The following is a 16,160-nucleotide window of genomic DNA, read 5'->3' on the forward strand; positions in this document are numbered from 1 at the left end:
TGGCTGTGAAGGGCAAACCATTTAGTCATCTCAGATCTCAGCTTATTCTTGTGGATATACATGTTTTAGCTGGCTCTAAACCAAGGATTTTGTATGAAGTAATAGTTATTCAAATATTTTCAACAAAATAGAGTACCTTGCAAACAGGACTTTGAGATTTTTCATTTGTTTCCCTTTACAATTCATCATATACGCTTCATCTTCTAGTGTTGATTGATGAAACAATGTTCCACATGAAACAGCAGAGCAATAGAACACAGAACAGACTGCCTGTGTGGTGGCCGGTTTCCATCCTTTCACAAACAAAGAGATATTTATAAACAAATATTTATATGCAAATATTTGATCCACCTAGGAAAAATAGAGGGCTAGTCTTTCCCACCAGGAGAGGCCTTATAGCCTGTGCACGTATTTGAACAAGGCAACCAGAGACTTTGGTGGTCTCAACTCTACCACTCACCAACTGTGTGATGTTGGATACAAACTTAACCGCTTGGCAACTCACTTCCCCATCTGTAAATAAGGGTGATAATAATAGTACCTGGTTTAGAGAGTTGTAAAGATAAAATCAACATTAGTAAAGTACTTAGGATGAAGTAATCATGTTTTGAATATATTTTCCTTTAAATTTGGCTGCCAATATTTTCATGGTAATATTTTCAAATGTGTTTCAATAGCTTTTTCTTTAAGTATCAGGAGAAAATCTATTGTTTTAATTAAATCGACATTGAATTTTTGATACACTTAGGAGAATTTAGTTTCTTTTTATACAGTATTGATGCTTCTAATCCCACAGCATGTTTTTCTATTTTTTTCTTTTCTTCAATAGTTTTAAAATTTTTTGTTCGTTTTGGTTGTGCAAATATCTAGTTAATTTCTATCTGTAATATTTTCCTATTTATTTTTAGTAGCTCTTATAAAGGGAGCCTTTTATTTTTCCTGTCTATCCTGACATAATAAAGCAATTAGTTTTTAATTGATTTTAAAAAATATTTATTCATTCTCTTTCATATGTATAATAATAATACCTAACCATTTTATGATTTACATGTGGCAATGTCAAGAAGCATTTTAAAGTAAGATTTACTAATGAATATTAGAGAACATGCTCAAAAACAGTCCTCTCCACCCCCTCACTTTCGCTTGCATTCTTGATCAAGAAATGAAATAAAAAATCCTAAGACTATTGAGTCAAACTAATGAGACACAAATCTGGACTTTGGAGACTCATTTCCATCCTACTTTTGATAGCTTAGCTGAGGAGGAGATCAAATGGATTGAGTCAGTCTGTAGAGGGATAGCAAGGCTGATTATAGTTTTCCTGGCCTGCAAAGCTGTTTCCAGAGCCCTCAGTATACAGACCTTGGCCATCAGTATACATACTCCCTGGTGTGGTTTCTGGGCCTCAGATCCCTTAATACATAGGTTGGCGCTAAAGTAATTTTGTAAACTTTTAATGGCAAAAACCACAATTACTTTTGCTTTTAATGGCAAAAACCAGAATTACTTTAGCACCAACCTATATATTGTTATTTAGAGAAATTAGGCGTTCCCTACCTCTCTTAGGCAAACCTATAGCTATGTAACATGGCAACGGAATGACACTAACTGTCTCATTCTCCTTGGGAGTGCTCTCTGTATGTTCAGTCTCCCAGTGAAGAGAACCCTTCTATCAGGACCTTCATCATCATACAAAAGGAATATCTATGCCAGGCCACAGCTGCAGATTAGCAAGTGTCTGAGAACTGCATCTTTTCTGTTATTTTTCTGCTTGAAAGTTTTTCACCAATAAATCCTACACTATGTCTGCACCATGTGGTGCTAGTTATTTGTGTTCTCTTGCATGACACTAGTAATGTTATCCAAATGCAATTTCAAAAACTACTTTCTGTAGTTGGTAAATATATAGAAATTGAGAAAAAGGAAGAAATATGAGGAAGAAAGATGTTATCTGTTGCAATAGTTCAATGTTCTTAACTGAAGCCACAGATGAGATTTGGCTCATTTGCAGACCTATGGGTGATTGGTACAGTAGGTTTATAAACAGAATTTTAAACTTGTAAGCTTAAGTTTCCTTTTATAAACAGAAGTTTAAAATTATAGGTCCTGTTTAACATTCAGCTCTGTTAACTCACTCTTATCTTTTTGTGTTTTTACACTTTGTCAAGATTTCTTTACATATTCATCAATGTCTGAAGAAATTACTTATGCAGATCTTAAGTTCCAGAACTCCAATGAGATGGAAAAAATCGAAGAAATTGGCAAATTTGGGGAAAAAGGTAAGATTTTGAGTTATGGATGTGTTGTAAGTTTGTATAATAGAAGTGGTTACAGCCTTGCATCTTTAATATTAGTAATATAGTTATTATTCAACTTAAATTTTCAATTAAGTCTCATGTTTAAGCAAAGGAACCAAACGTATACAAACAAAACAATTAGAAAAAAGGGTTTTGTAAAAACACTTGTCTGCATTGAATACTCAATCTTTTACATTTTTGAAATTTTTTATTATCACACTCAATATACTTGGAACAGAATTTTTGAAATGATTGGGTTGTATGAAGATTTTATTTCTTTATGAGATGAAGCCATGGAAAAAGAAACGTGTTCAGGAAAGTCATGATTTCATACGTGTGGTTTTCTTTTTAATAAGAAAATGCTTTGTGTCAGACAGAGAGACCTTTATAGGATTTCATTTGACTATCTACCAAACTAGGCATAAATCACCCTAAAATTTCTCCTACTTCTTTTGGAGATTTTTTACTAACTTACTAAAAAATAAAATATGTTAAGTTAAATGAAATGAATCATTAAGGAATAAAGGCAGAAAAGAGGTAAAGAAATATCAGAAGACATAATATATTCATAATATTTAAAACCACATTATATCAGGTAGCTTTGTATTTTTCAATTCAAATTAAAATCATGAAATAAGTGGGCCATCTGTGTTGACTTTCACTTAAACAAAACTACTCTTCATCTTACTCAGAATCCTATAGCTTTCCTATTATGTATGGTTCTTACCTTCTGGCTCCTAGCCTTTTGGAGTGAAATCTGCCCTAGCGAATCCATAGTTTAAATCAGTGCATTTGAGTTAAAAATAACTTAAACAGTGATAATGGAGAACCCAAAGAAGGGTGATAGAAACAGAAAAATAAGGAGAGAAGAGTGCCAAAATTCTCATATATTATTTAAGTTGTTGTCCTCTCCCCTCTCCCCACACAGAATATAACATCTTTAATATTCTAGCATTGCAATAAACAGAAATTTCATTGTTACATCTTGGATCCATTTTTGATGAGCATTGTAAATCTAGAGAAAGGATAGCAGATTAATTCTGTTGGCTTCTTTTTTAATACTGAAATTTTTTTAGAAAGAAGGGTCTAAGAATTTTACAATATTTTCTGTCTTTATTTCCTTGTTTATATTTCTTCTTTTATACGCTGAAAGAGAATGGGCATATCATGAGCCTAATATTACCAACAATTGCCCTTTACTTGTCCTCTGACACCCTTTCCCACCTCTTTTCCTGCCAATCCACCTTAAGTTCCCACCGCAAGAATTCCTTGAATTCATGGAAATATTGAATCCATGTCTTCTTCATGTTCTTAATCTTATCTAATTTTCTCATTATCCAGCTTAGAATCTACATTATGTAATAAAACATTGTATTATGTAATATCTACTCTTAGTCTCTTACACTTCTCCTCTTCAATGTATGTTAATTTTTCCTTAAAAACTCCAGTTCTGGCTAGGTGCAGTGGCTCATACCCATAGTCCTAGCACTTCAAGAGGCCAAGATGGGAGGATTATTTGAGGCCAGGAGTTTGAGACCAGCCTGGGGAAAGTAGAGAGATGCCATGTCTATAAAAAAATATTTTTTTAAATTAACTGAGCACCCATAGTCTCAGCTGCTTGGGAGGCTGAGGAAAGAGGATTACTTGAGCCCTGGAGTTGGAGGCTGCAGTAAGCTAAGATCAGGTGACTGTACTCCAGTCTGGGTGACACAGCAAGATCCTGCCTCAAACAAATCAAAACAAAACAAAACAAAAACCCCAAAAACAAACAAATAAAAACAACTCCAGTTCTGGTTAAACCCAAATATCCACGCAGTCTGCCCCAGAGTTGAATATTGCTGGTGAAAAATACACAAATTTTCCACCCCAGTTACTCTCACCTTTCCTCTGGTGAGAAAAAAGCATCCGTCTACACTTTTTATTTTTGTTATTTAAATTTCTATCCTACCATGTCCTTGCTGATACTCTGCTTTCCTTCCAGATAGTATTTATGATAAGTATGTACTTAGGAAGGGACAGCTCCTTGTTTTGCTCTGAATTTCAGTCCCTGTGTCCTTTTCAAAGACAGACTTCTGTAATTTTTTCCTTTCTCTCCTGTGTCATTATTCTCTCTTCCTTCTCTGCTTTTCCTTTTTAGTGCACCAACATACTCTACTACTCACCAATATACTCTGCTACTCCTATTATAACAAAACACAATCCTTGCTTGACCACTTAAGCCTTTCCATTATTATTTAACTTCTTTGTTTCCTTTCACAACTCAACTTTTGAAAGCATTTTCTTTGGCCACTGACTCTCAGTTCTTCACCTCTCATTCTGTTCTCAACCAATTCTATTAGGATTCTGCCCCCTTGGTGCCATAGAGACTGAGCTTTAGGTCACTGATGTCCTGCCTGTTTCATCCCAATAGTCACATGTCTCTTCCATTACTTCACTTCCCTGCAGCATTGAAAAAGTTGAACAGTCCCCTAAACACCTTCTTTGCACATCCCTCCTGACACATCCTCATGGCTTCTCCTGTCACCATGCCTGACTCTCCTCAGTCTTTGTTGACTCCTCCTCCTAGATGAAACTCTACAAGATGGAATACTCTGAAGCCCTGTCCTGGATCCCATTTTATTGCGTCACTCAGTACACTCTTCTAATCTACCTCATTCAGTTGTTTGACTTTAAATAGAGTGACTCCCAAATATCTCTGTATGACCTTTCCCTGGCTCTCAAGACTAGAAAATACACGTGCCACTTTCACATTTCCATAAGGAGTTCTAATCTCATTTTAAACTTAAAATGTCAAAAATAGTAATATTTATTTTTCTTCTAAAATTGTCTCATTTAATGAGACAGCCTCATCTCATTAAATACACATATAAATATACATTTAAATACAATTTTCAAGTGTTTTCTCTGTGCCAGTTCTGTTCTAATTGCATTATAAATATTAAATCATTTAGTGTCTGATACTTTGCAGTCTTTCTCTCTCCCATTCTTTAACAATATTGAAACTCAGACACAGAGATGTTAAAAGGTGTTAAATAACTTTCCCAAGGTTTCACAAGCAATAAGCAGCAGAACCAAAATTCAAACCAAAACATACTGATATAGTTTGACTGTGTCCCCACCCAAATCTCATCTTGAATTGTAGCTCCCATAAGTCCCACATGTTGTAGGAGGGATATGGTGGGAGGTAATTGAATCATGGGAGCGGGTTTTTCCCATGCTGTTCTTGTGATAGTGAATAAGTCTCATGAGATCTGATGGTTTTATAAAGAGGAGTTTCCCTGCACAAGTTCTCTCTTGTCTGCGGCCATGTGAGATGTGCCTTTCACCTTCCACCATGAGTGTGAGGCCTCTCCAGCCACATGGAACCAGGAGTCCATTAAACCTCTTTTTACTTATAAATTACCCAGTTGTGGGTATGTCTTTATCAGCAGTGTGAAAATGAACTAATGCAGTAAATTGGTACCAATAGAGTAGGGTGCTGCTGTAAAAATACTCAAAAATCTGAAAGAGACTTTGGGACTGGGCAACAGGGAGAGGCTGGAATACTTTGGAGGGCTCAGAAGAAGACAGAAAAATGTGGGACAGTTTGGCACTTCCTAGAGACTTCTTGAATGGCTTTGACAAAAACGGTGATAAGGCTGAGGTGGTCTCAGATGGAGATGAGGGATTTGTTGGGAACTGGAGCAAAGATGACTCTTGTTATGTTTTAGCAAAGTGACTGGTAGCATTTTGCTCCTGCCCTAGAAATTTGTTGAACTTTGAACTTGAGAGAGATGATTTAGGATATCTGGCAGAAGAAATTTCTAAGCAGCAAAGCATTAAAGATGTGACTTGGGTGCTGTTAAAAGCATTCAGTTTTATAAGGGAAGCAGGGCATAAAAGTTCAGAAAATTTGTGGCTTGACAATGATAAAAAAAAGAAAATCCCATTTTCTGAGGAGAAATTCAAGCCAGCTGAAGAAATTTCTAAAGTAATGGGGAGCCAAATAATAATTACCAAGGCAATGGGGAAAATGACTCCAGGGCATATCAGAGGTCTTCACAGCAGCCCCTCCCATCACACACCCAGAGGCCTAGGAGGAATAAATGGTTTTATGGACTGAGCCCAGGGTCCCTCTGCTGTGTGCAGTCTAGGAACTTGGTGCCCTGCATCCCAGTTGCTCCAGCCATGACTAAAAAAGGCTAAGGTACAGCTCAGGCCATGGCTTCAGAGGGTGCAAACCCCAAGCCTTGGTAGCTTCCATGTGGTATTGAGCCTTTGAGTGCACAGAAGTCAAGAGTTGGGTTTTGGGAACCTCTGTCTAGATTTCAGAGGATGTATGGAAATGCCTGGATGTCCAGGCAGAAGTTTGCTGCAGGCATGGGTTGCTCATGGATAACCTCTGCTAGGACAGTGCAGAAGGGAAATGTGAGGTCAGAAGCTCCACACAGAATCCCCACTGGGGTACTGTCCAGTGGAGCAGTGAGAAGTGGACCACTGTCCTCCAGCCCTCAGAATGGTAGATCCACTGACAGCATGCACTGTCCACTTGGAAAAGCTGCAGACACTCAATATCAGCCCATGAAAGCAGCCAGGAGGGAGACTGTACCTTGCAAAGCCACAGGAGCAGAGCTGCCCAAAGACATGGGAGCCTACCTCTTGCATCAGCATGACCCAGATGTGAGATATGGAGCCAAAGGAGATGATTTTGGAGCTAAGATTTGGTGCCCTTTGGACTTGCATGAGGCCTATAGCCCCTTTGTTTTGGCCAATTTCTCCCATTTGGAATGACTGTATTTATCCAGTGCCTGTACTCTCATTGTATCTAGGAAGTAACTAACTTTCTTTTGAATTTACTGGCTCATAGGTGGAAGGGACTTTGCCTTGTCTCAGATGGACTGTAGACTTTGGAGTTAATGATGAAATGAGTTAAGTCTTTTGGGGACTGTTGGGAAGGCATGATTGGTTTTGAAATGTGAGGACATGAGATTTGGGAGAGGTCCGGGTGGAATGGTATGGTTTGGCTGTGTCCCCACCCAAATCTCATCTTGAATTATAGCTCCCACAATTTCCATGTGTTGTTGGAGGGACCTCGTGGGAGGTAATTGAATCATGTGGTGGGGGTTTTGCTTGTGCTGTTCTTGTGATAGTGAATAAGTATCATGAGATCTGATGGTTTTATAAAGCGGAGTTTCCCTGCACAAGTTCTTTCTTCTCTTGTCTGCCACCATATGAGACGTGCCTTTCACCTTCCACCATGATTTGAGGCCTCCCCAGCCATGTGAAACTGTAAGTCCATTAAACCTCTTTTTCCTTATAAATTTCCCAGTCTTGGGTATGTCTTATTAGCAATGTGAAAATGGACTAATACACATGCTAACCCTAAAGATGGCATTGTGCTTTTTGTCACTATGAGATACTGCCTACAAATGTGCATATCTACCAACTTTCTCTAAAGAAAAATTTCAGAAATTTGTGCCATAGATTTTAGCTTAAAAATGTATACTTAATTTATCCATGAGTCATCAAATTCTCTAGTGCTAGCTAATCAAACTTCTGTTCTCTTTCACATGTCATATTGTAACAGATTTCTTACTGTTAAAACAACTCTGTTATTTTGCCCTCCTAGATTAAATTCTTCCAATGGTTTCCCCAAAAATCTAACTTATTCTGGCTAGAAAAGGCTGTAAATAATGTCTCCTCCTTGTTATTTTAAAAACAAAACAAAAGAAAACAAATAAAACCTTCTTTAACATCATTTTTCACATTGGCCACAATTCTTCTGCCTCCTGAATACATTCTGTTTTTCAAATAGAAATCTTTTCCTTAAATTATTGTCTTTGAACTTCATGTAATTGCTACCTGTAATGTTCTTCCTACTTGTTTTGCATGCTGGTTCCTATTGTTCATAAGATTTGAACTGCCTGCTCTCTATAACAGCTTAGTTTCAAATCTCAGCCCAACATAGCCAAATTTGAAATCTTTTCTCCCTTTCTTTCCCTTTCTTCCTGTCTCACTTACATATCTATTTATTTATTTCCTCCTACAATTAAAATTTATACCTGTGAAAACAGGAACTTGTACATCTTGCTCACTTTGATATTGTTAGCACCCAGGATAATGTCTAATAAATACAAGGCACTCAAAAGATAACTTTTGAATAGTTGAACTTTTTAATAATTGAATAAGTTCATTGAATAAATAAACTTTTGGATTATTGAATACGTATATAAATAAGAAAATAATTTTAAGAAAGATAGCACTTGCATTTATAATTCTAATCTTACATAAAATCTTGAACATGTAGTTCCTTCAGTAGTAACTACTTTCTAAAGTCTACAGAAGTTAAGTTTTACTATTATTAGTAATTCTCTCTGGATTTCACAATATTATTGCACCATCAACTATGAGATGTAAGACATAGCTCAGAAGTATAGTAAGATTGTTACGGTATCCCTGAATTGGATTTTCTTGAAATATCTAGCTGGTCTTTACCTAATGTGTAATAGCTTTATACATAATGATGATTTAAATAACATAGTCACAATAATAATCCACTCATAAAGTTTATAATTCCTTTTTTTAAAATAGAGAAATGATCTATTCTAGGCTTCACTATTCACTAAAAAGGAAGTATTCAATAAAAGTTTCTTGCAAAAAAACATGAAAAATATTTTGAAAAATTGCAATAAAAATAGTGTAGATCTGGACTGATTAAGATCAAAAACTAATGGGAAGACACCCAAAGACATTACAAAGAGACAGCCTATCTTGTTTGTTCTGCAGCTAAATTCTCATAATTACCTGGGGGTATACGTAAACAACTGATAGTGTTTTTCTTGACATGCTGCAATTGTCTACTCAAGCAAAGACTACTCCTATTGACTTCTCTGTTAATTTCCAGCTACTCACTTTTCCCAAATTTGTACAAACAAAATACACTATATCTAGGTTGATTGGTTTTCTCCATTCTCTATTATAAATTCTGTTTTTGCTTATCTGTTTTTTAAAATGAGTCTACCAGTTAACAGCTTCTCCTGCCAGAATCAATTTACATACAAAACAATTAAGTGATTTTGATTTATTCTTGACATATTCTTCAAAAATATTTTTTGAATATTCTTGAATGGCTAGCAAATCCATTTCTTTCCAATAGGCATATTAGGAAATAAAGGTAAAATGAATGAATGAATGAGTAAATAATTCAAATGAAAGTTATACCATTTTTAGGCCTCTCTGTTAATTTTGCTTTCCACAGCACCTCCATCTCGCTCTCGTGTATGGCGTCCAGCAGCCTTGTTTCTGACTCTTCTGTGCCTTCTGATGCTCATTGGATTGGGAGTCTTGGCAAGCATGTGTATGTACTGCTCCTGTTTTGGTCAAAAGAGAAAGTGTCTGGAATTTCAAATATTTAACAACAAAAGTTTACTCCTTGAGTGGAAGATTTATAATAATGACAGGTGACAGGCCCACAAGGAGGACTTACAATGTGGAACTTAGTCTCTTTCCCTCACTCCTGTAGAGTAATTGCTTTTCCTACCCCTTTAATCTTTATACTACTTCTGCAAATGATAAAGGATGATGGCTCTATTGAGAATTTACAATTTTTTGTCATTTTTTTAATGTGGAGTTCACATAACTTTGAAGATAGAAATGAAAAAAATGAACAAACTACAAAACATCAATGAAGAGCTCCAGAGAAACTTTTCTCTACAACTGATGAGTAACATGAATAGCTCCAACAAGATCAGGAACCTCTCCACCACACTGCAAACAATAGCCACCAAATTATGTCGTGAGCTATATAGCAAAGAACAAGGTAATCCTGTATTCTCTTGGAGTTATTTATTGGACAATAAACTAAACCACTGAGTCTCTTAAGAATCATTTTATAATTAGCTAGCAGCCTTTCCCTAGGGAGTCATAATTTGGGGGAAAGAATTACATGTGGTTGATGGAGAATTCATTGATATTTCCATGCAGTTAGAAGAAAAACAGAAAAAGCAATAATAACAATAGGCCCCCAAATTATCAGGCGATAATGGTTACATAATAAAATGTTAGACAAGACAGTTTCTCTAATCTGTCACTTACTATAATTATTCTGGGCACTGAGGTTAATAGAAGATAGGGAGGAAGTGACACCTCTTTACAGGTGACTTCATTCTTAAATTTCAGTCAGTGATTGATAACAAAGTCCATAGAAAAAAATATATTGAGACTTCACCTTTGGGATCAGGGGGAGTTGGTCTTCTAGTGTCTCCATAAGTTTCTATAGTCATGGTTGCTAAAACATATTCCTTTTGCTCCTGAGAAACCTCAAAGTTTCAACATTTCAGAGAACAAAAATTAAAGAAGGTAAGATTGATATAGATAGGTGGGGTTAATTCTTACTATACAGAATGTTTCCTGTAATTAATTTTTATTGTCATTAAAGAATACAAAAAATAGCAAAGAGGAATTGTTATAGGAAGATACACTTGAATCCAAGTGCTTAATTTGAAATTTTTTTGTTCAAGTTATGTGTCTGACACATTATGGTGGTATATAAGGAACTAGAATACAGGATTCACTTACTTCCCCTTCGATGTAAAAAAAAGAAACAGCATGTAATCCCAGCTACTTGGGTGGCTGAGGCATGAGAATCGCTTGAATCCAGGAGGTGAAGGCTGCAGTGAGCTGAGATCATGCTACTGCACTCCAGTTTGGGCAACAGAGCAAGACTCTGTCAAAAAAAAAAAAAAGGGAAAGAGAGAAAGAAAAACAAAGAAGAATAAACAGCAAATGTGTTCAATGTCACACAGAGAGGAAAGGAAATAATAAGAATTATTATGACTATCAACAAAACCCAAATAAAACTATGTTCTTCTTCCAGAGCACAAATGTAAGCCTTGTCCAGGGAGATGGATTTGGCATAAGGACAGCTGTTATTTCCTAAGTGATGATGTCCAAACATGGCAGGAGAGTAAAATGGCCTGTGCTGCTCAGAATGCCAGCCTGTTGAAGATAAACAATAAAAATGCATTGGTAAAGCCCAGGTGTTTCTACCATCATGGGATAGAGAGGGGTGTGGCATGTTAGAGAAGACTTCAATCAACCCACTCATGATTCTGGTTTATTTTAGTTGGGGTGCGAAGTGACTGAAACTTTGTATGCTTATCTCAAGATATCATAGGCAAGGTAAAACATATACAAGTTTAGGACCTTAGCATAAGAGGAATATTACTTGCTGACAGGTAGATGAGTATTACAGGACACCCAGAATCTACAGGTCTGTAAGCATTTCCAAATTAGAATCTAGAATCAAAACTCAGAACATAATTTATAAACATGTACCTAAAAACAGAGCATACAGAGATTATTCCTCAGGGTTAGTAATTCCATAAGAACTACATAGGAGAATATGTTTTGTTTCTACCATTTTGTATTTTTTAATTCACTAAGAGAAATAGGCAAGTTATAGTAAGTTAGCCCAAAATATGTACAAACAAGAAGAACTGAAGTAAGATGGCACAGGCAAGTGTCAAACAGATATATTGGACTGAGTCCTTGAATCCCAGGAAAAATGTGTTTTCTAGTAGCTTTATTGATTTATTCATTTTCTTAGTTTTCCATGTCTAAATAATGTTTCCATGTTACACTTATTACATAGCATTTTTGGTCTCTCAAATAGTAATATATTTTTAAGCAAAATTACATTTTCTAAAAGTCTCTGCTTCCCTACAATAAGAAACTTTCACCATCCTTTATAGAAGAGAGAGAAATCAACCCATAATCTCTTCCTCATCAGATCATTTTCAAGTGACCCATTCACAGTTACTTACTCTAGAAAAAATTTTTAAAGGCTGGAATAAGAAAAAAACCTGTTATTTGGCTACAAAATTCTGGACTGGTTCTGAATTCTGTTCTGTAACCACTCACATCTGAGTGCGTGGCATTTTTTTCCTACTCTTTCTGTTTCTATTAACTCTCATTTATAGCCATTACCCACCTCCTTTGGCCCTGGATGCAATATTTACTGCTCAAATTTTTTAATCCTGAACTTGTCATTGTGAACTTTTCATTGACTGTAAATTAAGGTTATACATGTATTAGTACGGCCTCTCTTCTTGTGAGACCAGCAATGATATTGTTAAAAATATTGAAATTTTGTAGTAAGGGGTACTTTCTTTCAATTTCTTATAATGAAATTTAATAGTAGTAGTGCAATGTCTGGTATGTTACCTTAAAACAGCAATTTGTAAGAAATTACATTATAATGTAAAATACAAAAGTAGGAGACTGTTTCTTAAACAGGCCATCTGTATTTCCTGTAGGAATTTATAAAATCCCAGAGTAGATCACGTGACTATTGGCTGGGATTATCTCCTGAAAATGGTTACACTCCTGATATGAGAGTGGATAATATAATCAACTCCTCTGCCTGGTAAGTGTCTATTCTTGTTAGAATTTTATAGTTGGGTTTGAATAGAGGTATTTTCCTTAGAAGCACTGTAGATTCAAATTAAAACCAGCTTCAATTGAAATTGCATCCTAAAAGAATCCTTTTCTATCATGCTTCTTTGATGTATTTTCTAATATATGAAGTTACCATGAATGTCTTCTCATAGTTTTGACAAGTAACTAACAAAATTACAGCAGCCAAATTATGGAGAACTCTATAAATAATTTTATCTAAGAAAAATTGTGGAAGCCCAGAAAAGTCACTGGACTAACAAATACTTAATATTGTGATAAGTTCTAGGGTTCAAAGATGAATGAAATATTGATTCATCATTAAAGTTACTTAACCATCAATTGTATGTGCAGACTGATTGAATTATGCTAGAGATAAAGAGAATATAGTATGATAAATGCTTCAGTAAGAATACACAGACTAACAAAACATAAATTTTAGCAATGATACTTTTGTTATAAATTACACTTGAAATGGGCATTTTAAAAAGTTTATGGATTTAGGGGTACGATTGCAATTTTGTTATATAAATACACTGCATAATGATGAAGTCTGTGTTTTCAGTGTAAGCATTACCTGGACAGTGTACACTGTACCCAATAGGTAATTTCTCATTCTTTATTTTCTTCCCATCCTCCTACTTTTTGGAGTCTCCAATGTCTATTATTCCACTTTTTATATGTATGTGTGCATATTATTTAGCTCCCACTTAACTGAGAATATGCAGTACTTAAGTTTATGTTCCTGAGTTATTTCATTTAAGAGAATGGTCTCCAGCTCTATCCATTTTGCTGCAAGTCATGATTTCCTTCTTTTTTATACTTGAGTAGTATTTCATGATGTATATACCCTAAAAGAAAGCATGGTTTCATGTTTTCTTATCCAATGATCCATTGATGGACACTTAGAACAATTCCATGACTTTGCTATTGTAAATAGTTCTACAACAAACATTTGAGTGTAGGTGTCTTTTTTTAATATAATAATTCCTTTCCCTTTGGTTAGATACCCAGTAGTGGAATTGCCAGATCAAATGGTAATTATATTTTTAGTTCTTTGAAAAATTGCCATAGAGTTTACACTAACTTCCATTCTGAAATGGGCATTTTTGAATGAAAAATTTAAAGACTGGTTTAGAAGAGCACTTCAGGTCAAAGAATATAAACTTTGGCTTAATATATCACATATATAGTATAGATAAAATAATTTGTTGTGTAGTATAATGAGGAATGTGGTTATAAATATACTATTTTAAGTGGATTTATATGCTGTATTTGTTCTGCTTATAATGGGAAAAAAATAAAGTCTTTACAAATAAAAATAGTGGCAAATTCCATTTGTATTTTTTAATCTCTGAAATTTGGGAAGCAGAAAATATCAGACGAAGAAAGAAACCAGAGTCTCAACCTGCTGGACACTATTGGAAGTCCATCATTTAACACATGTTTTTAGTGTATATATTTTTAGCAGGAGACAGCTCTGAGTCAACTGTGTTGAGGTGCCACCACAGTGAGTTTAGGCACTCAGATCCCTGCATACTCATCACATTGGGCCATAATGGCAAATAGAACTTTTTGTTTTGTTTTGTTTGTTTGCTTTTTCCTTCACATAGAAATGGTAAGTGTAGGAGTGTGGGTCAGAAAGACAAGGTGGCCCTACCTCTGGTGGTTGGCAATAATAGGATACAATGGGAGATAAGCTATCTACAAATGGAGTGGAGAAGGATATATATTTTAAAGGCCTAATTTGTAGTGAAAGACTAGAGACAAAGGTAATGTATGTGTCAGGAGAGAGTACAGATGGACTCTTGTTTTGCAAACTTAGAATATGTATGTGTTTGTAATTATTGCAAATGGAATGGTAATCTATAATGGAATGGAAAACATTGTAGATATTTTCAATTATCAAAGAGAAAACTGAAAAAGTATACAATAATTGTATGTATGATATATATATGTGTGTGTGTATATATATATATCTTCACTTTATAACTGTGTTGTTTTGGGGTTTGTTTCTGAAAGGAGGTTGTAATAAATGACATCTGTACTATGTCACCACAAATAAATCTCATTCTTAAACATTTAATTGATGAACTTATTTACTGGTTGATATCATTATTTTTTTACCCAAGTATTGATGCTAAATTAATCTAAAAGATAATATTTTTAATTTATAAATTTGTTTTTAATGCATAGTTCCTGATCACTAATCTAGTATTTATGGGCTGGTCATTAGAACTTCAGAGTAAAATCTTTTGCAAGTGTCACTTGGAGATGATGTTGAACTTAAGGTGTCATGTATCTCAGGTGAATTCCTGACTTTGATGATTATAAAAAGCACTTGAGGGAGAAAGGGTCCAAGAGTTACTACTGGGCCAGTTAGACTAGAGAATCTTATGGAGTGGTGTTATTCCAAATTATATTATATATGAAGGGGCTGGGGTGCTAACTCTGTAAGCCAAGGACAGCAAATATCAGATGTTAGAAAGTGGAAAAAGCAGGGAGAAATGAAGCAGTATTTGACATTGCATATGTGTCAACATAAACAATTAACTCGGACATTCTTGATACGCTGAATATTAAATTAGATTTAGTTTAAACAACGCAGAGTCTAAGGCAATAATGTCATGTTGGAAGTGTAATTTTTTTCTGTGAATATGTTTCAAATATCTGACTTGCCAAGTGTAATTCTTTACTTTCTCTTTCAGGGTTATAAGAAACGCACCCAACTTAAATAACCTCCATTGTGGATATATAAATAGACTATATGTTTACTATTCTTACTGCACTTACGAAAAAAGAATGATATGTGAGAAGATGGCCAATCCAGTGCAGCTTGGTTTTATACATTTTATGGAGGCATGAGGCATCAATCAAATACATTTAAGAGGTGTAGGGGGTGGGGGTTCCAGGCTATAGGTAAATTTAAATATTTTCTGGTTGACAACTGGTTGAGTTTGCCTAAAGACCTGGGATTTTATCATTCAGATGAAACATCCAGGTAGCAAGCTTCAGAGAGAATAGATTGTGAATGTTAATGCCGGAGAGGTATAATGAAGCATGTCCCACCTCCCACTTCCCATCATGGCCTGAACCCTGGAGGAAGAGGAAGTCCATTCAGATGGTTGTGGGGGGCCTTCGAATTTTAATTTTCACTTACATTCTTCCCCTTCTGGCCAAGATTTGCCAGAGGCAACATCAGAAACCAGCAAATTTTAATTTTGTCCCATAGCGTTGCCAGGGTGGCATGGTTCCCCATCTCAGGTCCGTCCTATACTTCCGTGGGACTCCCTATGGTTGAAGGCCTTATGAGTCAAAAGACTTATAGCCAATTGGCTGTTGTAGCTCAGATAAGAATGGATGTGGACATGAATTTATTACCTCTTAAAATTATTAAGTAAAAGCCAATAAACAAAAATGTAAAGGCAA

The 16,160-nt window shown here is 35.4% G+C and overlaps 1 protein-coding gene across 3 annotated transcripts in view; it reads left to right on the forward strand.

Annotated features, from left to right (window-relative positions):
- The window catches only part of CLEC12A (C-type lectin domain family 12 member A), a 52,808-nt gene extending 36,648 nt beyond the window's left edge, over positions 1-16,160 (forward strand). The window contains exons 3-8 of one of the 3 annotated variants that reach the window (XM_063712013.1): positions 2,169-2,279; positions 9,535-9,633; positions 9,907-10,095; positions 11,152-11,303; positions 12,593-12,702; positions 15,440-16,160. In XM_063712013.1, coding sequence (XP_063568083.1) covers positions 2,189-2,279; positions 9,535-9,633; positions 9,907-10,095; positions 11,152-11,303; positions 12,593-12,702; positions 15,440-15,596 — 798 coding nt within the window. In that variant the 5' untranslated portion in view covers positions 2,169-2,188 and the 3' untranslated portion in view covers positions 15,597-16,160. Of the gene's footprint in view, positions 1-1,998; positions 2,280-9,534; positions 9,634-9,906; positions 10,096-11,151; positions 11,304-12,592; positions 12,703-14,103; positions 14,830-15,439 lie in introns of those variants that run through there. The other 2 variants (XM_003777967.5, XM_054526806.1) reach the window with 2 other exon arrangements.

The sequence above is a fragment of the Pongo abelii genome, chromosome 10 (assembly GCF_028885655.2).
Source record: "Pongo abelii isolate AG06213 chromosome 10, NHGRI_mPonAbe1-v2.0_pri, whole genome shotgun sequence".
NCBI lineage: Eukaryota > Metazoa > Chordata > Mammalia > Primates > Hominidae > Pongo > Pongo abelii.